The sequence below is a fragment of the Monodon monoceros genome, unplaced genomic scaffold (assembly GCF_005190385.1).
Source record: "Monodon monoceros isolate NGI ecotype Baffin Bay Population unplaced genomic scaffold, NGI_Narwhal_1 Super_Scaffold_3, whole genome shotgun sequence".
NCBI classification, from domain to species: Eukaryota; Metazoa; Chordata; class Mammalia; order Artiodactyla; family Monodontidae; genus Monodon; species Monodon monoceros.
The window spans coordinates 28,518,364-28,545,855 of NW_021703780.1; the positions used below are offsets into that span (position 1 = coordinate 28,518,364).

The 27,492-nt window shown below is 41.4% G+C and overlaps 1 protein-coding gene across 1 annotated transcript; it reads right to left on the bottom strand.

Annotated features, from left to right (window-relative positions):
• Positions 1 to 917: 917 nt before the first annotated feature.
• OPN5 (opsin 5) lies at positions 918 to 27,492 on the bottom strand. Its single transcript, XM_029244335.1, has 6 exons — positions 27,363 to 27,492; positions 23,432 to 23,551; positions 19,992 to 20,162; positions 16,342 to 16,676; positions 4,997 to 5,238; positions 918 to 1,035 (listed from the first exon to the last, which is right to left on the bottom strand). Exons 1-6 carry the CDS (start codon positions 27,490 to 27,492, stop codon positions 972 to 974), a joined length of 1,062 nt encoding a protein of 353 aa, XP_029100168.1. The 3' UTR covers positions 918 to 971.

Sequence of the window (27,492 nt, forward strand, 5' to 3'; positions counted from 1 at the left end):
ATAGAGAACTGTAGTAGAGATGGCCTTGCATGCTGAATTAGGAGAGAAGATAGACGTTGAGTTGAAGGCCAATTTAGACCTAGTATTTACATGCCTGCTGCCTTTATGAACTCTTAAAGGGCAGGCAACTGCATCTCTTTACCTGCGGACCTCACAAGGTATTTGTTGGAAAAAAAGAAGGAACAAAAGAAAGAACAAAGGTAACAAAGAGTAAAAGAAACAGCACTTATACAGAGCTATGTTCACTAAATTCACTTCTTAAACAATTATAGCTAGTAATGCCCTGTCACATCCACTATAGTAGTATGTAGAACTTAATGAAAAAATCCGTATGAGTAAAATTATCATCAGTGGGAATCACTTTGGTCCTCAAATTCTGAGATACAAGAGAGTTCTCCATTGAGGGATTTAAGGCAAAATTGATTTCCCTAGAGGACTACTTTGTGGCATCACTACCATTAGGGTGTGACCCTCTGTCCGCATGAGAAGAGAGAGGCTTCAAGAATCAGGAGCATCTCCCGGTCAAAGAGCCTGTGGTCCGACACCCTGCCCCCATGATCACCCACCTAAATGAGCCCCAGAAACGGCCTCCCTGGCCCTACATTAAGAAATAATAATGATGATGTAATGAAATTAAATATGCCCTAATAAATAAAACTTTTAAACATTTTTCTTAATACCTCAGACTTCACACTATGTACCATGACAATAGGTTTTAAAATAGAATTAAAAAGAAAAAAATTCCAGGGAGGCTCATTCTAGTAATATTCCTTGAAGTAGTAACCTATCATCTAGTTTCCATTTGGCCACTGGAATTTCCTAGCAAATCTTGGCCCAAAGAAAAAGAGGGAGAGGGTACAAAATATAAAAATATAATATCAAGATAAAAGTGTGGTCACAATCAAACGTTTACAGCAGTGAAGAAGCAAATAAGTGAATCATTGTGTCCATGAGTAATGCCGTGTCCAACTTCATACCTCTTGATGGATTTCCAGCACAGCAGAAGACTTCCTGACTGTGGTTACCGTGTGCAGCCTGGATATAGGAGAAGAAAGATGCAATTTAATATATATATAATACACTATATATGTACATACACAGATACATACACAAAGACATATATGTATAGCATGTCAAACTTGAGTACCATGAAGATTATATGCACAAAACTTGAATTAGAAAGAGATGGAAAATAATAATTCAATTTAGAATATTCAAAGTCAAGAAATTCCTTGGGCAGAGCTTTCCAAAAACAAGCCACTGGTTTAGAGCACATTTCCTGTGCCCTAGTGAGTTTCCTGTCCTCTAGGACAAAATTCTCTGCACACCAACCTACCACTCAGTTGGGCCCTGTGACTCACCCAACTAATGTGGTCAGAGGAGGCTTGATTACAAGCAATGCCAGAGTCTGGGGCTTTGTTCTTCTTTGTTCTTTATCTTTACTAAAATACTAGGAATGTGGAATGCCTCAGGCCTTCACTATGCACCACCAGCTCTTTTGAACATTTCTATTCCACCTAAGATTGGCCTTGCATCTGAAGTCTGGGTCACCTGTCACTGGTGATGGGTGGCCTCATTGGTCTCGAGGTAGATGGGGTAGAAGGCCTATGACTCCACGTGCTGCAATGTCAATGTCTTCCTTTCCCAGACTCTGGTTCACTGGCTTTCAACCATGGCTGTGTATGTGAATCATCTGGGAGAGATAACCAACCAAACAACCGATGCTCAGGTCTAATCCAGACCAATTAAATCCAAATTTCTGCAGATGGGGTCCAGAGAGCGGTATTTTTTCAAATTTCCCTACGTGTCTCTAATACACAGCCAGGGTGCAGAAACACTGTTTACAAAATATGGGAGACTACTTCCGGATAATATAGTGTAGTGAATAATAAAACTTCCAAAAGGGCTCTTGGCCACATTTTTTTCCTTCAGTTCATCAGCTTCTACCAAAATCTCAGGGGACTCAATTCAAGGGGGGAAAAATGAGTTAACTTTTAATGAACCGTTAAAGTTACTCAAAATTTATTTCAACAATCTCATATTCAAACACATTAGCTTTTTTATTTGAATTCAAACTATTTCCCAAGAGAGTCTCCCATTATGTGTAGTACATTTCAGAGCTCAGAAAATGAAAGACCAAGGATAAAATGAATCCAGCTTAATTCAATTGAATTGTTCTGGTAGTACATTAACCACTCTGAACTGGCTTCCTAAGACTACACCTCACTCTATGGACCTCCACATTACCTATTTTCTTAGCTTTTTGATAGCAGCAAAGATAAATACGGTTCTTCTTGTTTGTCTGTCTTCTTTGGAAAGCTAAAAAGAAAACTCTGGTGGCCACTGCTCAGCCTTCTGGCTCTCCCCCAAAATAGATCCTTCTAGAATCTGCAACTCATCACACCTTTTCAACATTTCTTCTCTGAAGATGCTTCAACCTCTAGAATCCAAGGCCTCCACCCTGCTTCATCATCACCGCCTGCTTTTTCCACCAAAAGCTGAAGCTCTGGAGTAAGGAAGCAGCCCTTGCTTTGGTTAGGCAAAGCAATTGCTCTGTTTCATGTAAATGGCTAATCGGAGCAGGTGAACCGAATTGTCCCTTGCCTGACTGATTTTTCCAAAGCTTTGTGGCCCTAAGTCATTTTCTTCCACATAATCTTTTTTCTCTTTGTATTGTGGAGTGTTGAATATTTACGTGCTACTCACACTTGTGAGCAAATATACAGAACACAGAGTCAGTCTGAAGCCAAATTATGAGGTGAGTGAAATTTGTCTTCAGTCATTCCTGTCAAATTCCCATCTCCTTCAGATGAAGAAGTGCCTCACTATTGTCTCCCTCAGCTGCTCCATTACAAGTGTTCTCCCTACCTGCATTCATAATAGAGTTGTTGTGTTTTTTTGTTTCTTTTTTTGTGTGTGTGGTACGCGGGCCTCTCACTGTTGTGGCCTCTCCCGTTGCGGAGCACAGGCTCCGGACGCGCAGGCTCAGCGGCCGTGGCTCACGGGCCCAGCCGCTCCGCGGCATGTGGGATCTTCCCGGACCGGGGCACGAACCAGTGTCCCCTGCATCGGCAGACGGACTCTCAACCACTGCGCCACCAGGGAAGCCCCATAATAGAGTATTAATAGCTGATAAGGGCAAAGTGTTATTACGTCCAAAATAGATGCACTTTAGCATTTGAATTTAGCTAGTCAATTCAACAGAGATGGTAATAACCACCAACAATGTGGAAAAAAGAACACTAACAGTTGTCACCTAGCCCTTTTCACCTGGGCATTTTGTGTAATTATTACGGCTTGGAAGATGGGCTTTGCCCTCAGCTCATCCCAATCCTAGGCTCTGAGTGGTTCATTTTCCCAAAGATATAGAGCTACTGTAAACAGCAAAATCGACCTTAAACTCTGGTCTCCTACCTCCAAGTTGTGTGTTTCTTCCCCTGGACCACAGCAACAGCGACAGCACTACCTTTCATTTCGTGCCTGTTTTATCTTTTTTTTTGCTGCTGCTGTACCGACATGCTGAGGAAACTCAAGGTCAAAAGATTTGTCACTTGCCCGAGCACGGTGAAAGAACAAGGTCAAAACCCACATCTTCTCTCACTTCGGAGTGGCATGGACATATATACACTACCAAACGTAAAATAGATAGCTAGTGGGAAGCAGCCGCATAGCACAGGGAGATCAGCTCGATGCTTTGTGACCACCTAGAGGGGTGGGATAGGGAGGGTGGGAGGGAGACGCAAGCGGGAAGAGATATGGGAACATATGTATATGTACAACTGATTCACTTTGTTACAAAGCAGAAACTAACACACCATTGTAAAGCAATTATACTCCAATAAAGATGTTTAAAAAAAAAAAACCCACATCTTCTCATAGTTAATTCTACCTTTTCCTCTGTTCCCTACTTACTCAAGGAAAATAGCATTGAAAAATATCTAGACTTCAAGTGAGTAAGAATTAAGGGGCCGTTCAATACCCCTCACCTCAGACCAGGAACTTGGTGCCTGTTCCACATTCTACTAAGACTGGCCCTGAGTGGATACAGAACACGACCAATCACCCTCCACTCTTGACTCACCCTGAGCCTTTCGGGTCTTTAGGAAAAATGGCGCTGGATCCCCAAACTCACGCGTTCGTTGTGTAGCAGAAGATGTAAAACAGGACATCAAAATCACAAAATGTGGGGGAAGGAAGTATAAAAATGTAGATCTTTTTATTCTGTTTAATTTTTTATTATCCTATGGCAGGGATCTTTTCAGAAAATGGGATAATTAAAAGCAACACAGTAGTCATAGTAATAAGTGGTAATTTAAATGGTAATAATGGTAATAAGTGCTAACATTAAAACTGTAGATCTTTTAGAATGTGTTTGAACTCGAATGAAGATGAGTTTAAAGCAAGTAGATATAGTTATGGGTCAACATGCTTGAGTTTTGAAACCCAACAGACCTTCACCTTGCTTGAACCTCCATTTCCTCATCTGACAAAGAGAAGAAATAATATGGGTCTTGCTGTGAAAATAAAGAAACTGGCAGAGAGTAAAAACGTCATCTCCCCTTCTCCCCTTCCTTTGCCTGTCCAAATCCTATATCTTAGCTAATGGTAGAAATGTCCCAAACAAGAGAATCTTTTCTGTTGTGAAAACTTAATTTTGGATCAATGCCATGTGGCACAGTAACTCTTGGAGTGAAGTGGATTTGGTTCCACATAAGAGTGATACAGGGTGGATGCTCAAATGGTCATGGCTCCGTATCTTGGCTGCTCTACAATAAAAAGCAGAATCACTTTTCCTGCCCTCTACTCCTGTTGTCCAACTCCTATATATCTGATAACTTGATTTCAGGAATTCTGGTGAACAGAAAGTAAAGTCCTCCTAGCACTAGTCCTAAGTGATGAGCTCTAACCCTAAGAAGGCAGCACTCCCAGTGGCTTGAACCCCACGGGATTTTGAAACAAAGAGGGTATCGCTCATTTGCAGCTTCAGAAATTTTACCTGAAGTCTTCCAAAGATTTCTTCTTGGTGGCTTTCAAACCACCAGTTTGGCAACAGGCAAATTTGTAATCGATGACCTGGTAAATGATGGGGTTGTACACTGCTGCTGATTTTGCCAGGAGGGTTGGCACCACGGAGAGTTGTATGGGGATGGAGTCTGGCCTTCCAAAAGCTGACCACACGGAGACCACTGCGTAAGGAATCCAGGCGATCAGGAAGCCAGCACAAATCAACATCGCTACCTGGTAAGGGAAAGAGACAGAGAACAAAATCGAGGTACTTGGTGGAAACGATGGTTGTGGGGGAGAGGATCAGGCAGCCTATTTACACCCAAGAAAGTCTGTCTATCATGTGTTCATTTATCTTGCCAGTAGGAATCATTTCATATGGATCTCTGAGATGTTCAGCCAGAAGAAGTTATGACAATTCTTCTCCCATTCACCACATCTTATCCGTTCTCCACCCCAGAATTTGAATGTACCCAAAGACCCGAAGTTTAACCCTATAAAAGGTGTCAGATTGTGCCTACGTGGAGCAGGAAAATCATGCTAAAAGGACATCTGTGAGCCGGAAATTTCCAGACTTCTCAACCCACATTCATTTAAAAACTAGATGGAGAATATGTACACCTTGATGAAATTTTAAATCGCCCTCATTTGCCTCAGGAAACTTAGAAACTCTGCCTTTGTTTGAAATTCTAATAGGAAGCTTCTTCAGAGATTTCTATGAAATGTAATTTCCTTTGGCTCAAGTTTGAGGCTCAGATGGTGGAAATTCACTAGCTACAAAGCAAAAGAGAGTCATCGAGCTTGAACCAAAGTGACACAGTTGTATAAAATGAGACTTTTCCAGAAAGTGCTTTTCTCTCTCACCAAATTATATTTACCTTTAGAAGCCTCTTAACTTTCAGACCAAAGAATAGTTAGAGATAGGGTTCGAAGCACCCTGACTAGTTTCTCACCATCTGCCATTCAGTCTCTTTAAGAATGTAGTCTGGGACTTCCCTGGTGGCACAGTGGTTAAGAATCCACCTGCCAAGGCAGGGGACACAGGTTTGAGCCCTGGTCCAGGAAGATCCCACATGCCGCAGAGCAACTAAACCCGTGCACCACAACTACTGAGCCCACGTGCCACAACTACTGAAGCCCGTGTGCCTAGAGCCTGTGCTCCACAAGAGAAGCCACCGCAGTGAGAAGCCCGTGCACTGCAACGAAGAGTAGCCCCCGCTCGCCGCAACTAGAGAGAGCCCGCGTGCAGCAACGAAGACCTAACGCAGCCAAAAATAAATAAATAAATAAATTTATTTTGAAAAAAAGAATGTAGTCTGACCCTATAGATTATCTCACTTGAATTCAACAAATCTTTTTTTAGCAAGTGCTTTGCGTGAGACACTGTGTAAGTGCTCTGGAGACACCCGCACACCTCCGTGCCTGGGTTGTATCCCTCTAGAGCACAAACAACTACGTGGCAAAGCTGAATATGGTTTAAGTGCCAGCTCAGAGGAAGACAAAATTACCTGCTATGGAGCAAAGTAAGAACAGTCTCAGGAGGAATGTGGCGTATAACCTACACACTGGCAAATGGAAATAAAGGCGAGTGAGACCAGCACAAGCAAAGGTAAAGACAGGTATGTGTGAGGTTTGTATAGGAACTAGTAAGCAATTCACTTTCATGTATGAGAAAGCAACCAAGGGAGACGAGCCTGGAAAGAAAGATAACATCCACGTATTCAGGGTTCTGTATAACATATTACTGAGCTTGCCCTTAATTCCATATGCCTGAAAGCACCAGTAGGTTTTTGAGCAGGAGACATATGAGGGTCACGTTTAGGAAGATTAACCTGTAAAGTAAAATGCAGCTGGGAAAAATCGGAGGCAGAAAAGTCATTGTTTATTCATTCAACCAGCAAGCGTGATTGAGCATCTCCTACGTGTTTGTGTTGAGGATAAAAGAATGAACAAAGCAGACACAATGCCGGCACACCTAGACTTTCCATTCTGAGCAGGTTTGTTTAGGTGACTGTACGAACAAGAAACAAAAGGGGTCTTAATTAGAGTACCGAGATTTGCAAAGGAAGTCCAAGCTTCCAGTTTTCTTTTAAATGCGAGCTATTTTAAGCCCCGGTTGAGAGAGAGTGAACTAACTTCAAAGCATCCTTAATACCATTATCTACTAGATTATTCTTTCAGTAAGATAAATAATGAAACTGTATTCAAATTTGCCCTCTGTGTGATGAAGATCTGGTGTTGTTTGTTTGTATTTATTTTCCTCTTCCCAGTATACCCTTGGCCTTAGCATTGCCAGCAACCCTTCTGCCCTGTATACTCTTTTATGGAGTTGGCATCTCAGGAATCACAAGACCAAGTCTGACCAGAGGACTGCATGCCCCTGGCTACAATCCTAGGAGCAGGGTTGGACACATGACTAGAACAAGCATAGTCCGACCCACCCTGGGATTTTATAAAGGCAGTTTTAGGAAAAGTCAGCCTTCCTTTTGAGTTACCTGAAGGCCTGGGAGGATGAGAGGCTGGAGATATCTGAGGCCAGGAGCCACTTCCTTTCACAGCCCCCATCCCCTAATTTAAGAAGTAAAATGTAAATTAACAGCTCCCAGCATCAAGGTCAGCAACATCAAGCTGGTGTGGAGGATGAGGAATGAGACACCAAATATTTTATTAATAGTAGTTAAAGCAACAATAGTTGCACATACTTGATTGTGTTTGAAATTCAATTGGAAGAGTTCTTCCCATAACAAAGTCGTTTGTGTGCATGTGCATTTCAATATACTTTTGTGGGAGCAGAGCTATTGCATGCAGGAAATGGTCCGGACCCCTCAGTCTACTTGATCGGTGGCACAGCCTGCCAGTAGGGTGTGCTTGTCCTGGGAACCCCATATGTGTGGACTGTGTCAAGAAGGAAGCATGAGAAATCTACCTGAAAGTCTCAGATTCAAAAGTTCTACCCCAAAAAGTTCAAGGATCATCTTTAAATATTAACTGTAGCAGAGAAAAACCTCAACAGTAACCATTTTGCTCCATTTTGCAAATAGAGAATCTAAATCCCAAAGAGGTGAATCAAATGAGCCCAGATCTCCTGCACGTCCTCAAGTCCCGAGTTAGGGTCCTGAGCTAAACTTCTCACCTGTGCTCAGCAGTTATAGAGGAGGCCTGATGCACACATGCAGCTCTCCTGCCTACTTGCCTTTCCATCTTTCTGCAGAAGCTTACCCAGGAGAAACAGCATTTAGTTTGGTCTGTGTGACTTTTGTTTGTAAATGGAGTGGATGCCTCAAAGCTCACAGCGAGGGTCGTATTTTTTTCTAAATCCTCAAATAAACAATAACGATATAAATAAAGCTTGCTCTAGCCGATGTCTGGGAACTTAACATAAACATAGCTCCATCCTTTCTCCTTCGCTGTGAGTCATAAGATGGTTTCACAGTATCTCAAAAGCTGTTTTCTGTGTTGCTGCCAAAGTCATTGACAAAAAATAGATTAGCACTTAGTCCATAATATTTTCTACGTTTTACATATTTTCTCTTTTTATGGGAGTGTATAATGGGGAACACTAAGGACTCAAAACATTTGCATTTTGTTATCCTTTTTAAAAGGACAGAAGAGAATTAAAATATACCAAGGTTTTTAAATACATAGCAAATGAATTTAAGTGGTTTTTCTGGGATTAGAATAAAGCTAAATACTTCAAATTGAATGACTAGAAATCAGGTTTAATGCAGAAAGAGGGATAAAAGCTTAGATCTCAAAGTACTGCATAATGTTACTTATGTTTTTGAAGTGAATACAAAGTTAATATGAGGCACAGTCATTTTCTACAAGCTTCTCATGTTAAAGTCCACAAAATATTAAACTTTGAAATATTAAAGCTATTTTTAAGAGAGACTACAAAACTTTGCAAAACTTTCATGTGACATTCAGTTTTCCCAGAACTTTCTACTCAAGTTGGAGCACGTTTAATCTTCCCATCACTCTGTCCTTCACTTTCCACATTTCTAAGTGTGTCCTCATTTCTATTTTCCAAAATTTCTCTCCCAGACATCCTTAAACCAATTCTAATACAGGCACCTGTACCCATCAATTTCTTCTAAGTTGTTTATTTTTTTAACTGCTTCATTTTTATCACTGCCTTTTGGTTCACTGGAAAAGGAATAAAACTTCAAATTCTTAAACTAGATGGTTTTTGTGGGAGGAAATTCATAGAATACGTGTTTAGCTTCTACAAAAGAATCACACATCTGCAACCCTGCTGATTTTTAAAAATATCTTGCTGCAGAGGACCAAGAAATACTGGTACGTTTCAGCTACACGGTTCAAGCTGGCATCAAGCGTCACGTAAGCAATACTGCCCACAATGGATCAATTCCAGTGAATTAACCAATTAAAGCAAGAATAGAATAGGGATGAAGAAGTTCTATAAGGTGCTGCCTCTGGGCCCCATACATCTGAACCATTACAGCAGAGAAGTTTTCCAAAAAGGGAAGTCCTATCTCGTCTGTGTGCAGAGGCAGCGTGGAATAGTGGGGAAGTCTGACATGGAGATATTCCGGTTTGGATTCCAATCTTGCTTCAGTTCCACTGACCACTGTAAGGGAGACAGAATCTCTCTCTAAGATCTGCCCCTTCAGTTCCTTCCACCAGGCTCCTTTGCCCAGATACAAGTAAGACTTCAGCCAACATTTGAAGCTGCCTGCTACCTTGGATAATGAAATAGATAAGGAGAGGACTGGATGTGGAAGTGAAGGCTTAAAATCAGAGCCAAAGAGATGGAATAAATTCCCCACCAATGATGAGGCTGAATCACACTCCAGAACCAGCTAGACTACTGATAACAAAGATATTTCAGTGGCTGGGATGAGGTAAGGTCACAAGGAGAGAGATCACCACATCTGTGCATTGAGAGACAGGGCAGGAGAGGGTCCCGCCTGCCTACAGAGAGTGTACATTTGGCAGGAACACAGGCAGGATCAGATTTGGTTTTTCTCTCTTGGCTCTAGCCAGCAAGTATACGGATTTGTTCCCAACTAGAGGGGAAAACGGTAATAAAAGTTGGCAATGCAATGATAAATGCCAATTGTAGGACTACGACCCTCCATGCGTGGGCAGCCTGTCATTGAGGGATGCTGCCAGTGACAAGGAGGAAGGTGGGGAGCTGGACAGCTGTGACCTACCTTCCTCGGCCCTCTGTTTCCTCATCTATATAGAAACAGGGGTAGCGATAGTTCGCTTTCACACCACCTTTAAGAAATTAAGTAATGTGACAACTCCAAACACGTCTAGTTTGAGTTTCCTCCTTCCTTCTATTTTACCAGCAGAATGACAACAAAGGCCAACTGTCTCAGACCCACCTTCATACACTGATGAAGAAATTTCTGAGAGCTTTGGTGCCCTGGTTGTGATCCGACTAGGAAATATTAATTTATATATTTTTTAAAAAGGAGTAGGGACCTCCCTGGTGGTGCAGTGGTTAAGAACCTGCCTGCCAATGCAGGGGACACGGGTTTGAGCCCTGGTCAGGGAAGATCCCACATGCCAAGGAGCAGCTAAGCCCGTGTGCCACAACCACTGAGCCTGCACTCTAGAGCCCGCATGCCACAACTACTGAGCCCGAGAGCCACAACTACTGAAGCCCACGTGCCTAGAGCCCGTGCCCCACAACAAGAGAAGCCACTGCAATGAGAAGCCTGCGCACCACAACAAAGACCCAACACAGCCAAAAAATAAATTAAAAAAAAATTTTTTAAAGGAGTGGAAGAAAAAGAAGAATTCTGCACTTCCCAGTTGCAGTTTTCTCAAATCTTAAAATACCACTACTCCATAAACAAGCGAAAGCTGTGATTGGAAGGAGAGGCTGCAAATTAGGTCATGTCACTCTATGCATCTGTGTTTTGAGTTGTAAGCAACAGAAATGGACGTTAGCTGAGTGAGACAGAAAGGGAATGCACTGGTTAGGACAGAGCATCACTGGGAATGCTCAACTGAGAATTGGGGCCAAGCAGACAGAAATGATACCCAAAAACTATGACCTGAGCAGGTTCTGATACACAAACTCCTGCTGCTGTAGCCGTGTCCTTGGGAGCAATCTCCCTGCCCTTCACCAGGTGTCACTAGTTTCTGAGACAGGCTACCATAGCTGGAGCCTAGGGTCATAGCTGCACTCTAGCCACAAGGGAATCTTGGAAAATGAATAACTTGTCTTGGCGTATCTTTTAAGTCAAGAGGCCATCTTTGCACAGAAACATTGTTTCTCCCCTGCTGCTCCCCAGCAAGACATAAAATGTTGACAATTTCTCAACATGGAAATTTCAGACCCGGAAAGGGTTTTAGCCACTGTCAGCCAAAACAAATAACAAATGTCAGCTTTGCGAGATTTCTCAGTGGGGAAGTGGCAAAACTGGCACTGAACTTTGAAATTCTTTCCTTCAAATATATCTGTATATGTTTGAGGCATTGTATTAGGTTCTGGGGACACAAAGTGAACAGAAAGATATGGTTGTTACCCCTGTGGGCCTTATTGACTAGTGGTAAAGACAGACATGGAACAAATAATCACAGAAGTAAGTAGGTAATTGTAAATTAACTAAAAATTGTGACAAGTTCTACAAGGCAAATGTAAAAGCGGCAATGAAACATTTTAATAGGAGGACTTGAATTCAATTTGGAGAACGCTTCTCTGGAAAGTAACACTGAAGCTAAGAACAAGTAAGAAGAACCAGAGGAAAGCAATTAATAAATTGGTTCAAGAATACAGTTCTGCTTTCCCACTAACTGCTCTCAGAGTCCCCATGGGGGTTCTCTGACTCTGAACCCCCAATGATAAATAACATTCAATGAGCAATGCTGGAGGGGAGTCTTTTGAAGGAAGCAGAGGTTTACGTTTATGAGTTTTAAAAAGGCTTCACAGTCAATGTGAAAGAACAAAGCAAAACAAAATGCCTCTGCAGGTATAAAACGGACAGAGGGCCTCAAGCTGGGGGTCAAGGGACCAGTTAACACTGATCAAGGTGATTAGGTTAACGTAGTATATTCAATTATGTGTCATCCCAGCAATCCTGATTAAGCATCTAGCAGGTGTCGGGCCCTGGGGAGCCAGAGCAAACAGCACTTGCCCTCATCCAGCTACTATCTTGCAAAAAGAGCCACAAAGATGTGTCATTCAGGAAAGTGGATATGCCAAGTACTCTGGTGGCCCATAGCAGAGGGACTTCAACAAAGCAGGAGGGATTGGGAAGGTTTCCTGGTAGAAATAAGAGAAATAAAGAGCAACCCAGGTGTCCACAGGATCTGGATACTAACTATAGGCCTGGGACATTGTAGGTGAGCTATGTGTGCTGAATGAATAAATATGAAGTACCAAGATGTCATATACGGAAAAATTAATTGAAACTTCTGGTATTTCCTTCCTGTTACTCCATCCACCTTCCCCCTCATCATAGCAGCAGCAAGAGTGTCCACTGCATTGGTATGAAGGTTTTCACAAGCAGAAATGTCAAAGAAGTAAAACATTCATTTCTCAACTTCTGAGTTTCAAAATAGAAATTCGAAACTTACAAGAGAGGAAATAGTTGAAATAGAGGGTTTCGAGTGTGACAAAAATGATTTTTGAGTATCTGCAGCCAGAGATGTGCAAGACTAGAGGCATTAAGTGTACAGTGTGGACAAGTTAAAGGGACGTAGGTGGATACAAGAGCCCACAGTGCGTCAAGGGCCTACAGCCCAAAGGCAAGGGAGGACATCAGAGGAGCTGGTAACTGACCTTGAGAAGCTGTCCTGAAAATACTCCACTGAACCGAGCACAGGGGGCCAGGGAAGGGGTTGGGGGAACAATAGACTCTCAATGCCTTTGCACAAGCAGACAGCTTGTGCCTCACTTCCCAGGGTGCCAGCCAAGGTCTTGACATCCACCCAACGGGTTGCCAAAGAAGGATGGGGAAGTACCTGGAATTTCCAGTGAGCCTAAAGAGGCCTTACAGCTGAAACAAGAAAGATGCAAAGTGACCCATGACAATGGATGCCTGAGGCCAGAGGAAACCTTAACTATCTCAGCAATACTAGGGTCAATAAATGACAACAACCAAACCAGATGCCCCCACCCACTGGTCCGTTGAGTTATAAAGACCTCCCTGAACTTACACAGAGCCTAGGAAGAGGAGGAAAACCCAATTCAACTGAATTTACCCTGATTGTGTAATGTTGTTTGTTTTACAAGGTCAAATGCCGGCATAAAAATGAGACTATACTGAGTCATAGGAATACAAAGAGAAAGGGTTTTTTCTTTCCTTTTTCTTTTTTTTTTTTGGTTTCTGTAGGGTTCTTTTGCTTTTGCACACCTCTGCAATTTCTGTAGTCTGTGAAATTTCAGCCTGCTATAAACGTCTAGCAAAACCATTTTTTAATTAATTAGAAGGAAATTACAATGTGGAAAAAGGTTTATAGCTGGAACATCAATTTTTAAGTTGACGAGGTCAGACTGGCAAAATGCAGGCCCAGATAATAACCTACCTAGAAATAATTAGAGTACACAAAGAAATGAATTATTTTGATCCCATAATCCAGTGAGGTGGCCTTTAATAAGCTTTTAGACCAGGACATTCTGAAGATCAGAAGCATCAGATGAACAAGCAAAGTGCCAATCCTGAGAGGTAGTTGAATGGAGGACAAGGCTTCTAAGACTACGAAAAGGCCCCTGAAGGTTTTTCTACTTATTTTTACTCACTACAAAAAAAACCAAAATTAACTAGTAATTGAAAATAGTTTAAATTTAGAACAGAATGTGCCACAATAGAAAGCTCTATTTTTCAACGTAGGTTGAATTTTGACTTAAATATTTTGCACAAATGTCAATAATCAGAAGCATTGTATGTTTAGGTTATTTTAATATAGGTTTTATGTATACAAATGAAGTCAAGATGTAACATATAATATAGATATCATGTATAATATAATGAGAATACATGTTAGAAGACATATATAAAGTAAAATCATACACATATATGCCTACACTTTTCCTTTAACATTGCTTTGGTTAATCTGGTCTGGGTGAGCCTGACTATTTGGTCTACACAGTGCAGGGCAAGGAGAATGATAACACATCAAGTTTGGGATTGACATATACACACCACTATATTTAAAATAGGTAACCAACAAGGACTTACTGTATAGCACAGGGGACTCTGCTCAAAACTCTATAATCTAAATGGGAAAAGAATTTGAAAAAGAATCGATACATTTATATGTATAACTGAATCACTTTGCTCTATACCTGAAACAAACACAACATTGTTAATCAACTATACACCAATATAAAATAAAATTTTTTAATAAAAACAAACAAAAAAACTACGCATCAAATTAAATGGTATATGCTGAGCTTCCCCGTTTGTGTATAATGAGCTTTAGAAGCTCTGACTAACGAGCTGCCCACCCTCAAGAATACACGAAGAACCAGATGCTAGGGTATTGGTAAAAGCTGGCTGTGAGTGGGCTGAGTTAAGGAGTTCAACTAACAGGAGAGAGGATGATGAGTGATTGCCTCAGAGAAACGGGAGAAGGGCCTCATGGGTAGGAGGACCCAGACTCACTGCTTAAGACCAGCCAAGCGTCTCAAGGCCAGCAACCTTGGGGGGTGCGAAGAGGAGAGGACATCATATGACATCTCGGCAGCTTCATGGCATGCCACACTACAGGACTGAAACTGAGATCACATACCCATGCGACAGCCATCACGTGGTTCCCTGGGCATACTTCCACGAACTATTGAACACAAACACTTTTAGCTCGGTTGCGTTCACCTAGTTCCTAGAACAGTACTTGGTACCAAATAGGATTTGGATGAAACGGAATCCACATTTAACTTGGATTGATTTATTGGCATTAGTTTGTTTTTTACATCACAGACAGGAGCTAAAGGAAGAGCTAGAAATGAAGAACTTAATTCATGATCCTGAATTTATGGAAATATTTTTCCTACATAACAGCCAATTGTAAGCTAGAAGTTGATCATGATTCCTGAGGCTGCATGTTTGTCCAGGTAGAACGGCTCCATTTTTAGGTGATCAGTATAGATTTAGAGTGATGAAAACTTCAAACTTTCTTCTACTCAAATGTGGAGTTTAGGGAGTAAAGGAACCAGAACCTCTAGCTCTCACTGTGCAACCAAGAGGTCCTTGCACAACATCTAAAAATCTGAAATTTGGAGAGAAAACTATTACTAGGACAAAAGTCCTGACTTAGTAGGTAGCCACCTGTGTTCTGGAGGGAACTGTGTTACTCCTGGTCCCTAAGGCCAGTGGTCTCCAGGGTAGGCTGTGAGGACACCGGAAGGTGGATATCAGTCAACATGATGGATTGGGACACCAGAAGAATGATTAGAACTTCAATCTACATTTATTTTTATCTTTCAAATATAAGATGGAAACTAGGGGGTGCTAATATTAAAAACTCAGTTTGAGAGTATGTGCTGAAAACTATTTCCTCGATATAAGGGTGAAACGTGATGGAAGTGTAAAGACCACTGCCTTAGCCCTTACCAGGACTCCTAAAAGTTAGAGGAGACATGAGGAATTATGATTTCTTTAACATCATCCACGCAGCTGATGACAGGATAACATGTTTATCTCATTGAATCCCCACCACAACCCAGAGAGATAGATGTTACTATCCCTGTTACACAAGTGAGGAAGTAGAGATTCAAAGAAGTTAAGTATCTATCTCTGGGTCACAAACCTGGCAAGTGTCGGTGATAGAATCCAAACTCTCATCCGTTTTCAAACTGTCTGCTCTTTTCCTTACACCACAATATCTGAAGAGCTGCCAACTCTGAGGCTAGCATTTGCCAAGGGCCTCAATGCTGCAGAAATTGCTCTTGTGTGAAGATGGGTTTCCCATAGGAAAGCAGACATGGTAAGCTCTTACTCTGTTAATGTCCCTAATCGTGTCCATCAAAGTCCATACAGGACAGTAAATACTGTGAGGCATTCTATGAATCATAAAAGTTATTACTCTTATTAGTGAAATAATTTTAAGAAGCAATGATATCCTATTCAATAGAAAGAAAAAGCCCCCAGTAGATCCATTATATAAATTCGGTAGCTATTAGACGTGTGTGTGTGTGTGTGTGTGTGTGTGTGTGTGTGTGTGTGTGTAAATGAGAGGGAGATAGAGACAGAGGGAAGAGATACTACAAAGGTTTAAATAAATAATAACAAAGTTCATAAGGACATAAACAGTGGACATTCGAAGCTCTCCCAGTCTCCAACATTCTCTGTCGTCTTTGCCCTATGAAGTTTTAACTGATTAGAAAACACGTTTGTAAATTACGACTGCAGTTACCTTGGTCAGTTTCATTTCCAGCACATGGCTACTAGGGATCCGACTGTCAAAATGAGCTACTTCTTTGGAGGAAGACTTAACCTTAGCAATGATCTTCACATAGGAGAACACGATCACAGCCGTTGGGAGCAAGAGGCAGAAGAAGAGGATGTTCAGGATGAAAATCTGGCCCCCTACTGAGGCCTGGGCCAACCACCAGTCCAGGGTGCACGAGGTTCCGAAGGGCTCAGGTGCGTAGTCCCCCAGACCTACCAAGGGCATGGTGGTCCAAAAGGAAGCATAGGCCCAGATGACGGCCAGGCAGATGTAGGCGTGCTTTCTTTTCAGCCAAACCCCTGGAGGTGGAAGAATAGCATTAGCAGGATGTAATCTACCCTCCGCCCAGATACCTCCCTTCCATAGGTCAAATTCCACATCCAAAGAGTTAATCCATTGGATTCTGGGAGAAGTGGTCACAGTAACCAAAGCCGGAGGGAGAGTAGGGTGGAGGGAAGAGAGTTCCAGAGCTTGGGCCCTTTTTCCAAGAGAATAAAACTGGAAGTGATTTCACAGGGAAGGTTTTCTCTAGGCATCTGGGAGCCTTGGGAGGGGGAAGTGACAAAAGCTGGGGAGAGGTGGCAGTAAAAAAGATGAGAGGATGCTGAAGACAGTGGAAGATCTTGGGAAAACATCCGGAATGATCTTTGAGATCCTATCCAGGACAGAGGCCAACTGGTAGCATATAAAGATGGAGCCCAAAAAAGCATGTGTTAAGGGTTTATCTAAGGTAGAGTCCTTTGCGGGAGAAGTGATAAGACACTGCCCGTATCTTTAAAATACGCTTCTTCCTAAAAGCTCGTGTGCCTCTCACCTAAGCACTCGTGGAGTGGGTGTTGGTGCCACGGTCATGACTGTGTGGGGTGACGTTATGGGGTGACCCCACTGGGTGAGAGGAGATTTTGAATCTTCCAATGTTATTAATACGACAGTCACATTCACACAGCCATAGATGGAGAAGTGGGGAATCTAGGTAGATCATATCATGTTCTGCAAAAGAAATTCTGTGAAAATATTTCCAGTAAAACAACAACGAAAAAAAATGAGCTCTGTGTTTCAGCACTAGTTTCCATTCGCCGAAAGAGAATTCCAAGAGGCAGAAACAGTGCAGTCATTTAAGGAAAGCTGTAAAGCGCTAGTGATCATTTGCAAAAGTTCAATACAACCACCTAAGACAGGTCAGCCTGATCTAGGGCTTCAGCCTGCAGGGGAAATTACCTCCATACCGGTTATTGCCTGAAACCCAAAGGGCCAGAGAAGTAACCCCTAACTGCCTTGCTTTTTGGTAGCAGAGAAGAAATATCAAAACATGCTTAATAAAAGCCAAACGATTTCTTCAGCACAGACTCAAGGCCTGCCTCCGTTTAGTGTCATGTGAGGTCTGGGAAATCAGAAGGGCCTAATGCTTCTCATTTCTGGTATTTGACCCTCTTCATGTAACCTTTCCAGACGTCAGTGCTCTTATCAGTAAGATGGGGAGAATAAAGATGTACTGCTTACAGATTCTGGTACGGGTGAAACGAACAATGCCAGGCCTCCTTTGCAAACTAGGAAGAACTGCACTAACGCGAGTATTTACTCCTGTGTTTGTCTTATTTGGCGCTAAGAAGAAATATAACAGATTGTTTCCTTTGTCTCTATTTTTTCAAACATACGGTGCCATAAAATGCAAATTTCACGGACCCACCAGATAGGGGTAACAATTACGTAGCCACGATATCTGTCAGCTCTCAGTTCTCCATTATAATGGAGAAGACACTGGCACAAATAATTATATATATTTATAGGAATGTGCATAGGCATACGTAGAAGCATTTATGGTTAGGGTTACTTAGTGAGGTGTTTTATACTTACATTCGGTTATGGTGAAAGGCTGTCAAGTACAGGAGGGAGTAGATTAGTAGATTGGTTCTGTGATGCTCCAGCAGTCAGAACTAGGACCAATGGGTGGAGGTTACTGGGAGGCAGTTTTGTCTTAATATAAGGAATAACATTGTAACAATGAGAGCAGACCAATCAGAGAATGGGCTGCCTTGTGCAGTAGTAAGCTCCCCGTCACTGGTCACTGGAATTATTCAAGAAGAGGCCAAGTGGCTGTCTGTCAGGGATGCCTTAAAACAGTTTATCACATTACATGGGAAAAAGGTCTACATGTCCCCAAGCGACCTTCTAATTCCAGCATTCCAAGACACTGTGTGGAGTGTTTAATTGTGCGACAAATCAAATGATGAAACTAGACTATCGAGAATCAACCTTAGAAGAAGCTGGAAAAAATATACAGTTCCCATAGGAATTATGCCCTGCAATGATTCTGGGGATGGGCGGCACCATCTCTTTAACTGACCCAAAGCCTAAAGTCAGGAGAATATTTAAAAAGCAGAGACATCGAGGTTTAGTATTCCTCAAATATTCTCAGGAAATGGAACTTTTGCTTTTTTGTCTGTAAAATCTATATTTAAAATCTATTTTGATATGACCAAAAATAAGTTTATAGAAAAATATTGAATCTGAAATCATCCAGCATAGTTATAATTGTATTTTTTGTATTTTATTGGAATTTTTGATTCAAGCTATTTCTATTGCAAGTTTTAAGCTGTTTAGAAAAAGATGCAATTTTTTTTTAAAGGTGAGCCTGGATGGTGCAGACATTGGGCCATGACCCTACCCCTGCCCTGACCCCCTGCATGTTTGTTTTTTTTTTTTTAATTTAGGACTGTAAACTTTTAAAATATAAAGAGAAATTCCACCCCATTGAGAGTGTCACATCAACTTGATCCTTCCCATTTCAGGCTCCAGGCCACAGTCTGTCCCCATGATCACAACAATCAAGCTGATTGAGATTAACAAACAAAGCAGCTGTGGTGGGAACCAATCTTATTCCCTGGTTACACCTGGTTCTCAGTATTAAATTTAAGGGGCCCAAATCCTTCTCTTTTGGGTTCAATAGATTTCCAGAGCCCCAAGAAGCCAAAGTACGAAAAGTTTATTTTTCACATGTAGAATCGTTTTATCGTTAAAGAAAAATCTTTAGCCTCTGAAAATTTGTTTATTGCTGGCTCACCCCTGGCCAGTTCTCTTAGCTACTCATCTTTCTACCTACCAAGACCACAAAAAGAATGTTGGGTGGTATTTCTGTATGTGTGTCCTTTCCTGCAGGCACGGCTCTCTAACCTGGAGGAGAATTCCTCTTCTCTGCAGTCATAGGGATCCTGAGTGCTAAAGGAGAACCAGAAACATCTTTCCGTATAATTATATTTACTACTTGGGGAACCAGCTAAACATCTTGGACCCAACATCCTTTCAATGTATAAAATGCATTCTTTTGCTTGTATGGCATAACATGGTAAAAGCTTACACACTTTAGACAGAAAAATGATACTTTTAAAAGCATCATAGCCAAACACCAGACATTCCTATAAAAGTAGTATTTAAAGAAACCTACATTGACACAGGTTCAAATCTTTAAACATAGGTTAGAACAAGATAAGCTATAAGTAGAAATACTCCTGGTCTCTGAGGTTATTCATAATCCTTATTACCTCTGGGTAAAACTTGTACCGCTTTGACAATCCACCTAGATTTGACTCTCAGGGGATAGAAACCTTCCTACTTACCATACGATAAATAGCAGATTTTCAAGTACCGGTCCAGGCTGACAGCAGTCATGGTGATAAGACTTCCACAGCCGAAGAAAAATCCAGCCCATCCGTACCAGCGGCAGCCAATCCAGCCAAACACCCAGCGGTGACAGAAGCAAGAGATGATGGTGAACGGTTTGCCTACAACTAGAGTGCCAAGCAACTTGTCAAGGGAAGTTCCCTTCAGTTAAAATTTACCTCGCCTACCTCAACTCGCTGTTGAGTTTTATCCCATGCAGACAACAGAGAGCTCTTTTCGGAAATGTTAGGTCCAGTTTGTTTACAGCCAGACCCAGATTTCTGGCTTCATCAGTTCATTTTGTTTGTTTGTTTTTTTACTTTCTAGGAAGTAATCTTCTACTTTAATTCATGCCCTGCACCCGCCTTATCCAGCTGTGCATTCAATCTTCCCCCTCTTTGAAGGAAATGGCTGAGGAAGCTTTCCAAAATCTGTATCTGATCCATCTATCAAAAGAGGGTTCCCCAACCTTAATGCATTAGAAGAACCAAGTAACTGACATTGGCAGCCTGCAGGTGCCAGCCTTCCCCACCCCTCCCAGGTGTGCCCCGTACCTGGTACACTGTTAGTTCAGTCAATTAACACATATTTATCGGGTGCTTTTCTAAGTTAGACATACATCGCCTCTAGTGGTCTACACAGGTGGTCTCATACTCCAACTGGCTAGACTGGGCACCCTCATATCAGAGCTTCCCAGTCCTATTGGGTCTACGCCCCATTGTCAGTGAGGAAACCCAGCGTAAAAGAATTAGTTTTTTGTTTAACAAATGAACTATTTAGTGCCCAGGATGCAACAGGGTGCCAGAGGACAAAGTGGAGATTAAGATTAACAGATTCATTTTTAGTAGATAGAGGGGGCAAAAGAAACAAATAATTTGTAATATAAGATACAATATGATGGACTGATGGGTCATGATGAGTTCCGGAAGAAAAATGAAGCAGAGGAGGGAAATAGACAGAAATGGTTTTTTTATATCAGGAGATTAGGGAAGACCTCTCTGCACATGTGATGTTTAGGTAGATGCTAAATCAGTGGTTGAGGACTCGAGCAAACATCTAGAGGGAAAATATTCTAGGCAGGGGAGACAGCAAACTCAGAGCTTGAATTGAGTGTCTGCTGGGTGGGTGCTAAAGACAGCAAAAAAGACAATTGAATGTGACTCCGATGGAGCAAAATTTGTGTCTGTTGTGCCTGGGATCCATCAGCAAAAGGTATTTTAGGCTTCTTTCTGGAGTGGAGCTTTTGATGAGCCTATGGGATGTCATCTAGAACCTTCAGGATGCCAAAGGGTTTTGATGAACCTCTTGGAAAGGTCTCTCCCTCCTCCACTAGGTAGAATGGTTCTAAACCCAGCTGCACATTAAAATCACTGGAGGAGTTTTGTTTTGTTTTGCTTTGCTTTGCTTAATTTTAAATATCAGTGTCCAGAGCTCCAACCCCCAGATAATCTGATTTAATTTATCTGGATTTAATTTACCTGACTTCATTTATCTGGCTGGGCCGTCACAATATATTGTTTTTAGCTCCCCAGGTGATTCTAATACATATACATGATTGAGAGCCATTGATATTTAAACAATAAATATTAGTTGTATAGATGAAATACATCTGGTCTCTAGGATGTGTTTCTTCAAGGTGCTTATAATGGAATCTAGTGAAGCAAGAAAAAAAATTAAAAAGACATAAAAATTTTTAAGGTTTATTGGAAGGAAAAAATGTATTTAAGAGATAACCAAAGGTTGCAAAAAATGATCTGAGTTGATCAGAGAAAACTAACCCATGGCAGAAAATGCTTTCTGGTGAATTACTCTAAAGATGTATACAGAGTAATGAGGTGGTTTATGCAATTCTGCAGCAGACTTGCTTAGTTGAAAGCATTTTCAATGTATCTGACCAATTAAGGACATTTTTATTTAAGCCTAGTCTAATTCAGCCTTAAGCATCAGTCGGCTATAAGCGAAGGACGCGACTGAAATGGCAGGTTTCATTCAAGCATTTTACGTTCAGTACCAGTGAGAGAACCACTAGGGGGCAGCATGTTGAGCTGACCGGAGAGCCATCATTCATGTTGCGACACCGCCATCGCGTGCCCAAAATGAGAATGGCAGTCACTTTGCAGCCTCGCAGATTCTCTGAGGCGTATCGCGACTATTTTCACAGAAAGGGCCAGATATGTCACTTTCCTCTTAATGTGCATGTGTATTTCCCAAAAGAGGTCATGATATTTCAGTCTGTCCATACTGAGTAAAGTCCTCCCAAATAACCAAGATCATCCAAACTCAGTGAGAGGGCAGCACATCCATTGCTGTGTAATAAACAGTGACTCAGTAAGCAGGCACATCACCAAGACTTGTTTTCAGAGATTGGCAGTGGCAGAAAAATCCACTTATGAAGAGAGAAACAAATACCGGGAAACGTTTTAGAAGGGATGCTTTGGATGAGACCCTGCTAAAAGATTTCCAGTGGAAAGACGAGTTGATGTGTGCTATTCAAACTCAATTTCCCTAATTCTAGTAACTTAAAACCATAAAGTGGGGATCCAGAGGTATATTTGAGTGTATCTAGGCAACCCTGGAATTTTATAGGTGAATGTAAAGGGAAGTGACTGACCCCAAATTGTTCATATTTGTAAAAATGAATTACAGTTAAAGAGAAATTTTATTCCAATCCCTCCTTGCTGGGTTACCAGAGAGACCAAGGAAGCAAGAAATAAACCAGTGGTTCAAAATTTTGACTGCACAATAAATTTACCTGGAAATTCTAATTTTAAATAACCTGATGCCCAGGTAACATTCTCAACTAATTAAAAGCAAAATTTCTGGGTATGAAACCCAGCTGTGAGTTGTTTTGGTTTTGGTTTTGGTTTTAAGTTCCCCAAGTGACTTTTTTGTGCAGCCAAGGTCAAGAACCAGCTTCCTATACTTGCAGTCAGTCCCTAAGCCACACTTAAATATGTCATTACAAGGGCAACCCTTCCCCCTTCCTTGGCTCACTTTTCTGACCCATCATTTACCCTTAAGACCTTACCCCCTTGGTGTTTATTTTAACAGATTTCCCTAAGCGAGTGAGGGATGTAACAGAGCTCAAAACAGTGATCTAAATCCTGTCTGTAAGTTTCTGTTTTCTGAATCATTTAGCCCACTATACTGTGAGGTATCCAAAGTCTCATGTATCATTTCAAATTGTATCCTCAGCATCTAACATGCCCGGCACATGGAATGGACTCCATCTACGTTAAATGGATGATCTCTTTAGCCAAACAACAGTCTGCTGGCTTACCACAAACACTGTAAAGATGATTTGTGAAAGGAGGAGCAAAAGAAGCTGGGGGTAGGGTGATCTGTGAGCCAGTGGGGCATTCAAACCCCCAAAGAAGAAATGGCATGGCTGCGTTACCTGAAATCCCCAGATCACAGATCGCTAAATTGATAGTCATTATTTCCGCAGGTTTCAGCTTCTTTTTTCGTCTAGAAGACATATAAAGGACATATCCATTTCCAAATGTGGACAGAATCCCTACAAGGAAAAATATAAATTTCCATCGTTAAAACTAGGATTTAGAGCTCACTCAGATATGAAACACTTCTCAATTTCAAAAAATGGATACCATAGATTTAGAGGGTAGCGAGAGGATTCTAAATAAAAATCTAAGAAGATGAAATAAAAAGCATGAGTTGTGAGTGACAGGCGAGGGATGGTTTACCTCCAAAGGGATAGGAGTCAGGGATTGTCAAACGGCACTTACCCAGAAAAAGAACCACTAATTTCCCAGTGAAGCTCCGTAGGGTGTGGGAATCCCCATGGTCAGTTCTTGGACTAATCCCCGGGATGCAGCATCTCCTCAGCCATTTTTAGAGTATTAGCTTTATAGAACTCCTCCCCTCTGATGAGAAGGGTTAACCCCTTGGCTATCAATAAATTCTGAAGACGAAGTGACCCAAACCAAATGAGGTGCTTTCACTCTTCTTGTGGACTCCTGAGGGGGGACCAGCATTCAGGAGAAGCAGAGGCCAGATTAGGCTGGCATGATCCCCTGCAAGGACAGGGTCATCTCCTGGAGACACATCCAGGACTTTTTTGCATCCTGAGGACATGGACGCTGGATATCTGCCACTGCTACTGGACTCAGTATGAAGGGGAAGTGGGTGACAATTGATAACATGGACTCTCCCACTCCCACCAAAGGGAGAGAAAGTGGCCGTCAACCCACCAACCTACCAACAATGGTATAAATGTGTTCCCACTTTTATATATCCTTTTATTAATGACTGGCTTTGACATTACAATGATACTGTTCAAAAGTTCTTACAAACCCAGTTTAAATCCAAAAAGACCCAATCCCTACTGACTTTAGTTAAGAAAAGAATACACCTACTTCCATAGCTTAACATGTAGAGTAGATTTCTTCAGGAATTCTTGCTTCATAGTGTAGCTGTGTATAAATGAGAATCTGGTACAGCTGCCTTTAGTAGTAAGGAATAAGGAGAGTATTAACAGGAGAAACCCAGATTTTTCTATCTTAACTTCTACTTCTCCACCACAATTCATTTGGGGGGGCAAGGGGGAAAAATGTGTGTTTCAGCTGATGGTATGAAACCACCAGGCATTAACTGCATTTGTGGTCTTAGGAAATTCTGAATCCCAGGAGTCAGTGCTGCCTCGTGGTCTATTAAAACCTCTTTCGCTTTCTTAAGACAGAGGAGGAAAAAAATAGAAGAGGTGGTGGAGATTCTAAACCAACTAAAATGAAACCCATGTCGCATTAAAGGAAACCAGCTAACAAGGCACACTGGGAAACTAAAATGTGAAAACATGGCTAGAAAAATTATAAACACATGCCTTCTACTTTGTATCCAAAAAGATTAAAAAAACAGTAACTATGCATATGCATTTGATACACAAAGCTCATTTAAACATCCTTTGTCTTTTTACTTCTCTTTTGAGAATATTGATTTTCTAATTTTTCCTTTCTTAAATTATCTTTACTAATGACTCATAAGGCTTCACCCAGTGCCCAAAGCTTATCAAAAAATAGTCAACTCTGCGAGAGCTGCATGTTGATTATTCCCACAGGCAATCTCCCGTAGGGGAGTATGAGGAGAATGCAAACTTATTTTTAATGAGAGTTAAAGGAAAAGAAGATTAAGAAGGTAAAAGCTAAAGTGAGGGGGACATTTTTTGATGACCAAAATCCTGACTCTTCTATGAATACAAAAAAGTTAAATCTCGTATATAGACCGTTAATGAACTACGTATTTGTAGTAAAAGAGTAGAGGACGGAAATGGGTCTCTAGTTTATTTCTCCTCTATTCCAAACTCACATTATCTTTTCATCTTCCAGTTTTCCCTAAGACTTCTAGTATTTAACAAAGCTCACCAAGAATGTCATTCCACTCTGGTTCCTTTAAAGGAATCTGGGCACATCCCCAGGAGGGAGGGAACCAGACATAGCACCAAGCCCAAGACTGGGTCGAGGATGAGTCCGGCCCCCACCAGCTGACCCTGGCCTCATCCCGAGTGAACGACTGCTCTGGAACATACATTTGGCCCCACCCCCGACTCTCTGAGTGATCTGAGCTCCCTTTGTTCCGGGACTCTTTTCGGACCCCTTTATCTGGTGCCTCTTCAGCACTCCCATTTGAATATGATTGTAGATTTTCACCCCTTAATCGTCCTCCCTATTTTGTGTCATCTGGAGAAACATGTCAGGTTACAGATGCTACTTTGTAATTCATTCCTTGCAACTGATTGCGACAAATTCAATTTATAAGATGTCTATTTTTCTGTCTTTTCTGATCATTGAAAGTACTTATGTTTAATAAAAATTCAATGTGGATTTTACTACCAGGTAGTTCCTGTGCGGGGAGAGAGTAGTTTGCCCATTTTGTTCACTTCTGTATTCCCAGCAACTTAAACAGTGGCAAAGAATAGGCACTCGATATATATTTGTGTTTGAAAGGACATGGAGGTCCATTGATAAGAAAAAGAATTTAAATCAGTACCATAATAACTAATAACAAAGCCAAGGACCCAGGGAATCCCTTTGCAGTGGAATTTCTGATTCAATTTCATGGATTCCTTTTGCCTCAAGCACTGACCATAGAGGGGTCTCCAGACTTTTCTAATGAGTTTGGCTAATTTCAGGAGGTTAAATGAAAGTCTTAGCCCATAATAAGTAGATGAGAAAGAGAGAGAGAGAAGGAGGGGGAGAGAAAGAGAGAAGGAGACAGAGAAAGCTTGACCCAACGACTGAAAAGATTAAAGGCAGACACACCTAAAGACATAACCCACCTGCACACTGGTTACCCAAATTTAAAACAGCGATTTTCAATGTAAGAAAAGTACTGTGGTTGAATCTAATTACCTAGACTAGTGCTGTCCAATAGAAATGTCATGGAAACCAGAAATGTGAGCCACATATGTATTTAAATTTTTTCTGGTCGTCATATTAAGCAAAGTAAAAATATTACTAAATTAATTTTGAGAATATATTTATTTAACCTAATAGGCCCCAAATGTTATAGGTTAGACATGTAGTCGATTGTTTAAAATTATTAATGAGCTATTTTACATGATTTTTTCTGGTCCTATGTTTTCAGTATCTGGTGTCTATTTATACTACAGCACATCTCAATTTGGAAAAGTCACAGTTCAAGGACTCAGGAGCCACACGTGGCCACCACATTGGATACCAGAGCCTGGAAGCAGATGTACCATGCTGTGGATCAGGCAGGAAAACTTTTGACCCTGAACTGACTTCCGTTTATTATTCATACATTTTTTTCAACTCTCATCAAAATCACTTAGTGATGCTATCATGGTGGGACCTGACTTTAGGTGAAGTAAACACAGTGTATCCATCCTGACTACAGCATTGGGACAGAGTTCTCTCCATTGTGAAAAGCAGAGGCTAAACTAGATGAGTTCTAAGGTCCATTCTGAGACTATACTCTTATCCTTATATCAAAGTATTTTTCAAAAAGTAAAAGCATTCTATTTAAATAAGAGCTCATGATCATTAATTTTGTCATTCGGTAGACAAGCCTACTATCAAAGCAACCAAAATGAAATATAGTCTCAAGATAAATTATTTTGCTGTAAAACTTCTTTGGATTATCGAGGGAATATTTATCCCTAATAACAAAGATAATAGAGTCGTTTCTATGAAACATGTATGAACTCTGTGATCCCTCCCCTTCTTCCTGCTTCCTCCCGCTCTCCATCTCAAAGTAGCCACTCAAGTGTTGGAATCTTTGTGCAAAATTAACATGACAGCCCATGAATTTTCTAGATGCAGCCTTTGCACTGAAAAGGCAAGGAAACTTACCAATGATTGTTAAGTAAAAGCCAGCCACTAAATCCGCTTCCCAGGAAAGTTTGGAAGCAAAGGGATCCCCCTCCCGAAGGTAGTACGGCAGGCGCTCATCCAGGGCTGGAGCCGTGTGGTTCAAAGCCAT

What these genes read in the sequence shown, in the direction of transcription:
- OPN5 (XM_029244335.1), bottom strand. Translation starts at nt 27,492, where the DNA reads ATGGCTTTGAACCACACGGCTCCAGCCCTGGATGAGCGCCTGCCGTAC. An exon ending in CTTTTACTTAACAATCATTG is followed by an intron (nt 23,552 to 27,362) that starts GTAAGTTTCCTT and finishes TTTTCCTTGTAG; the next exon opens with GGATTCTGTCCACATTTGGA. An exon ending in AATCTGCTATTTATCGTATG is followed by an intron (nt 16,677 to 19,991) that starts GTAAGTAGGAAG and finishes TTCCACCTCCAG; the next exon opens with GGGTTTGGCTGAAAAGAAAG.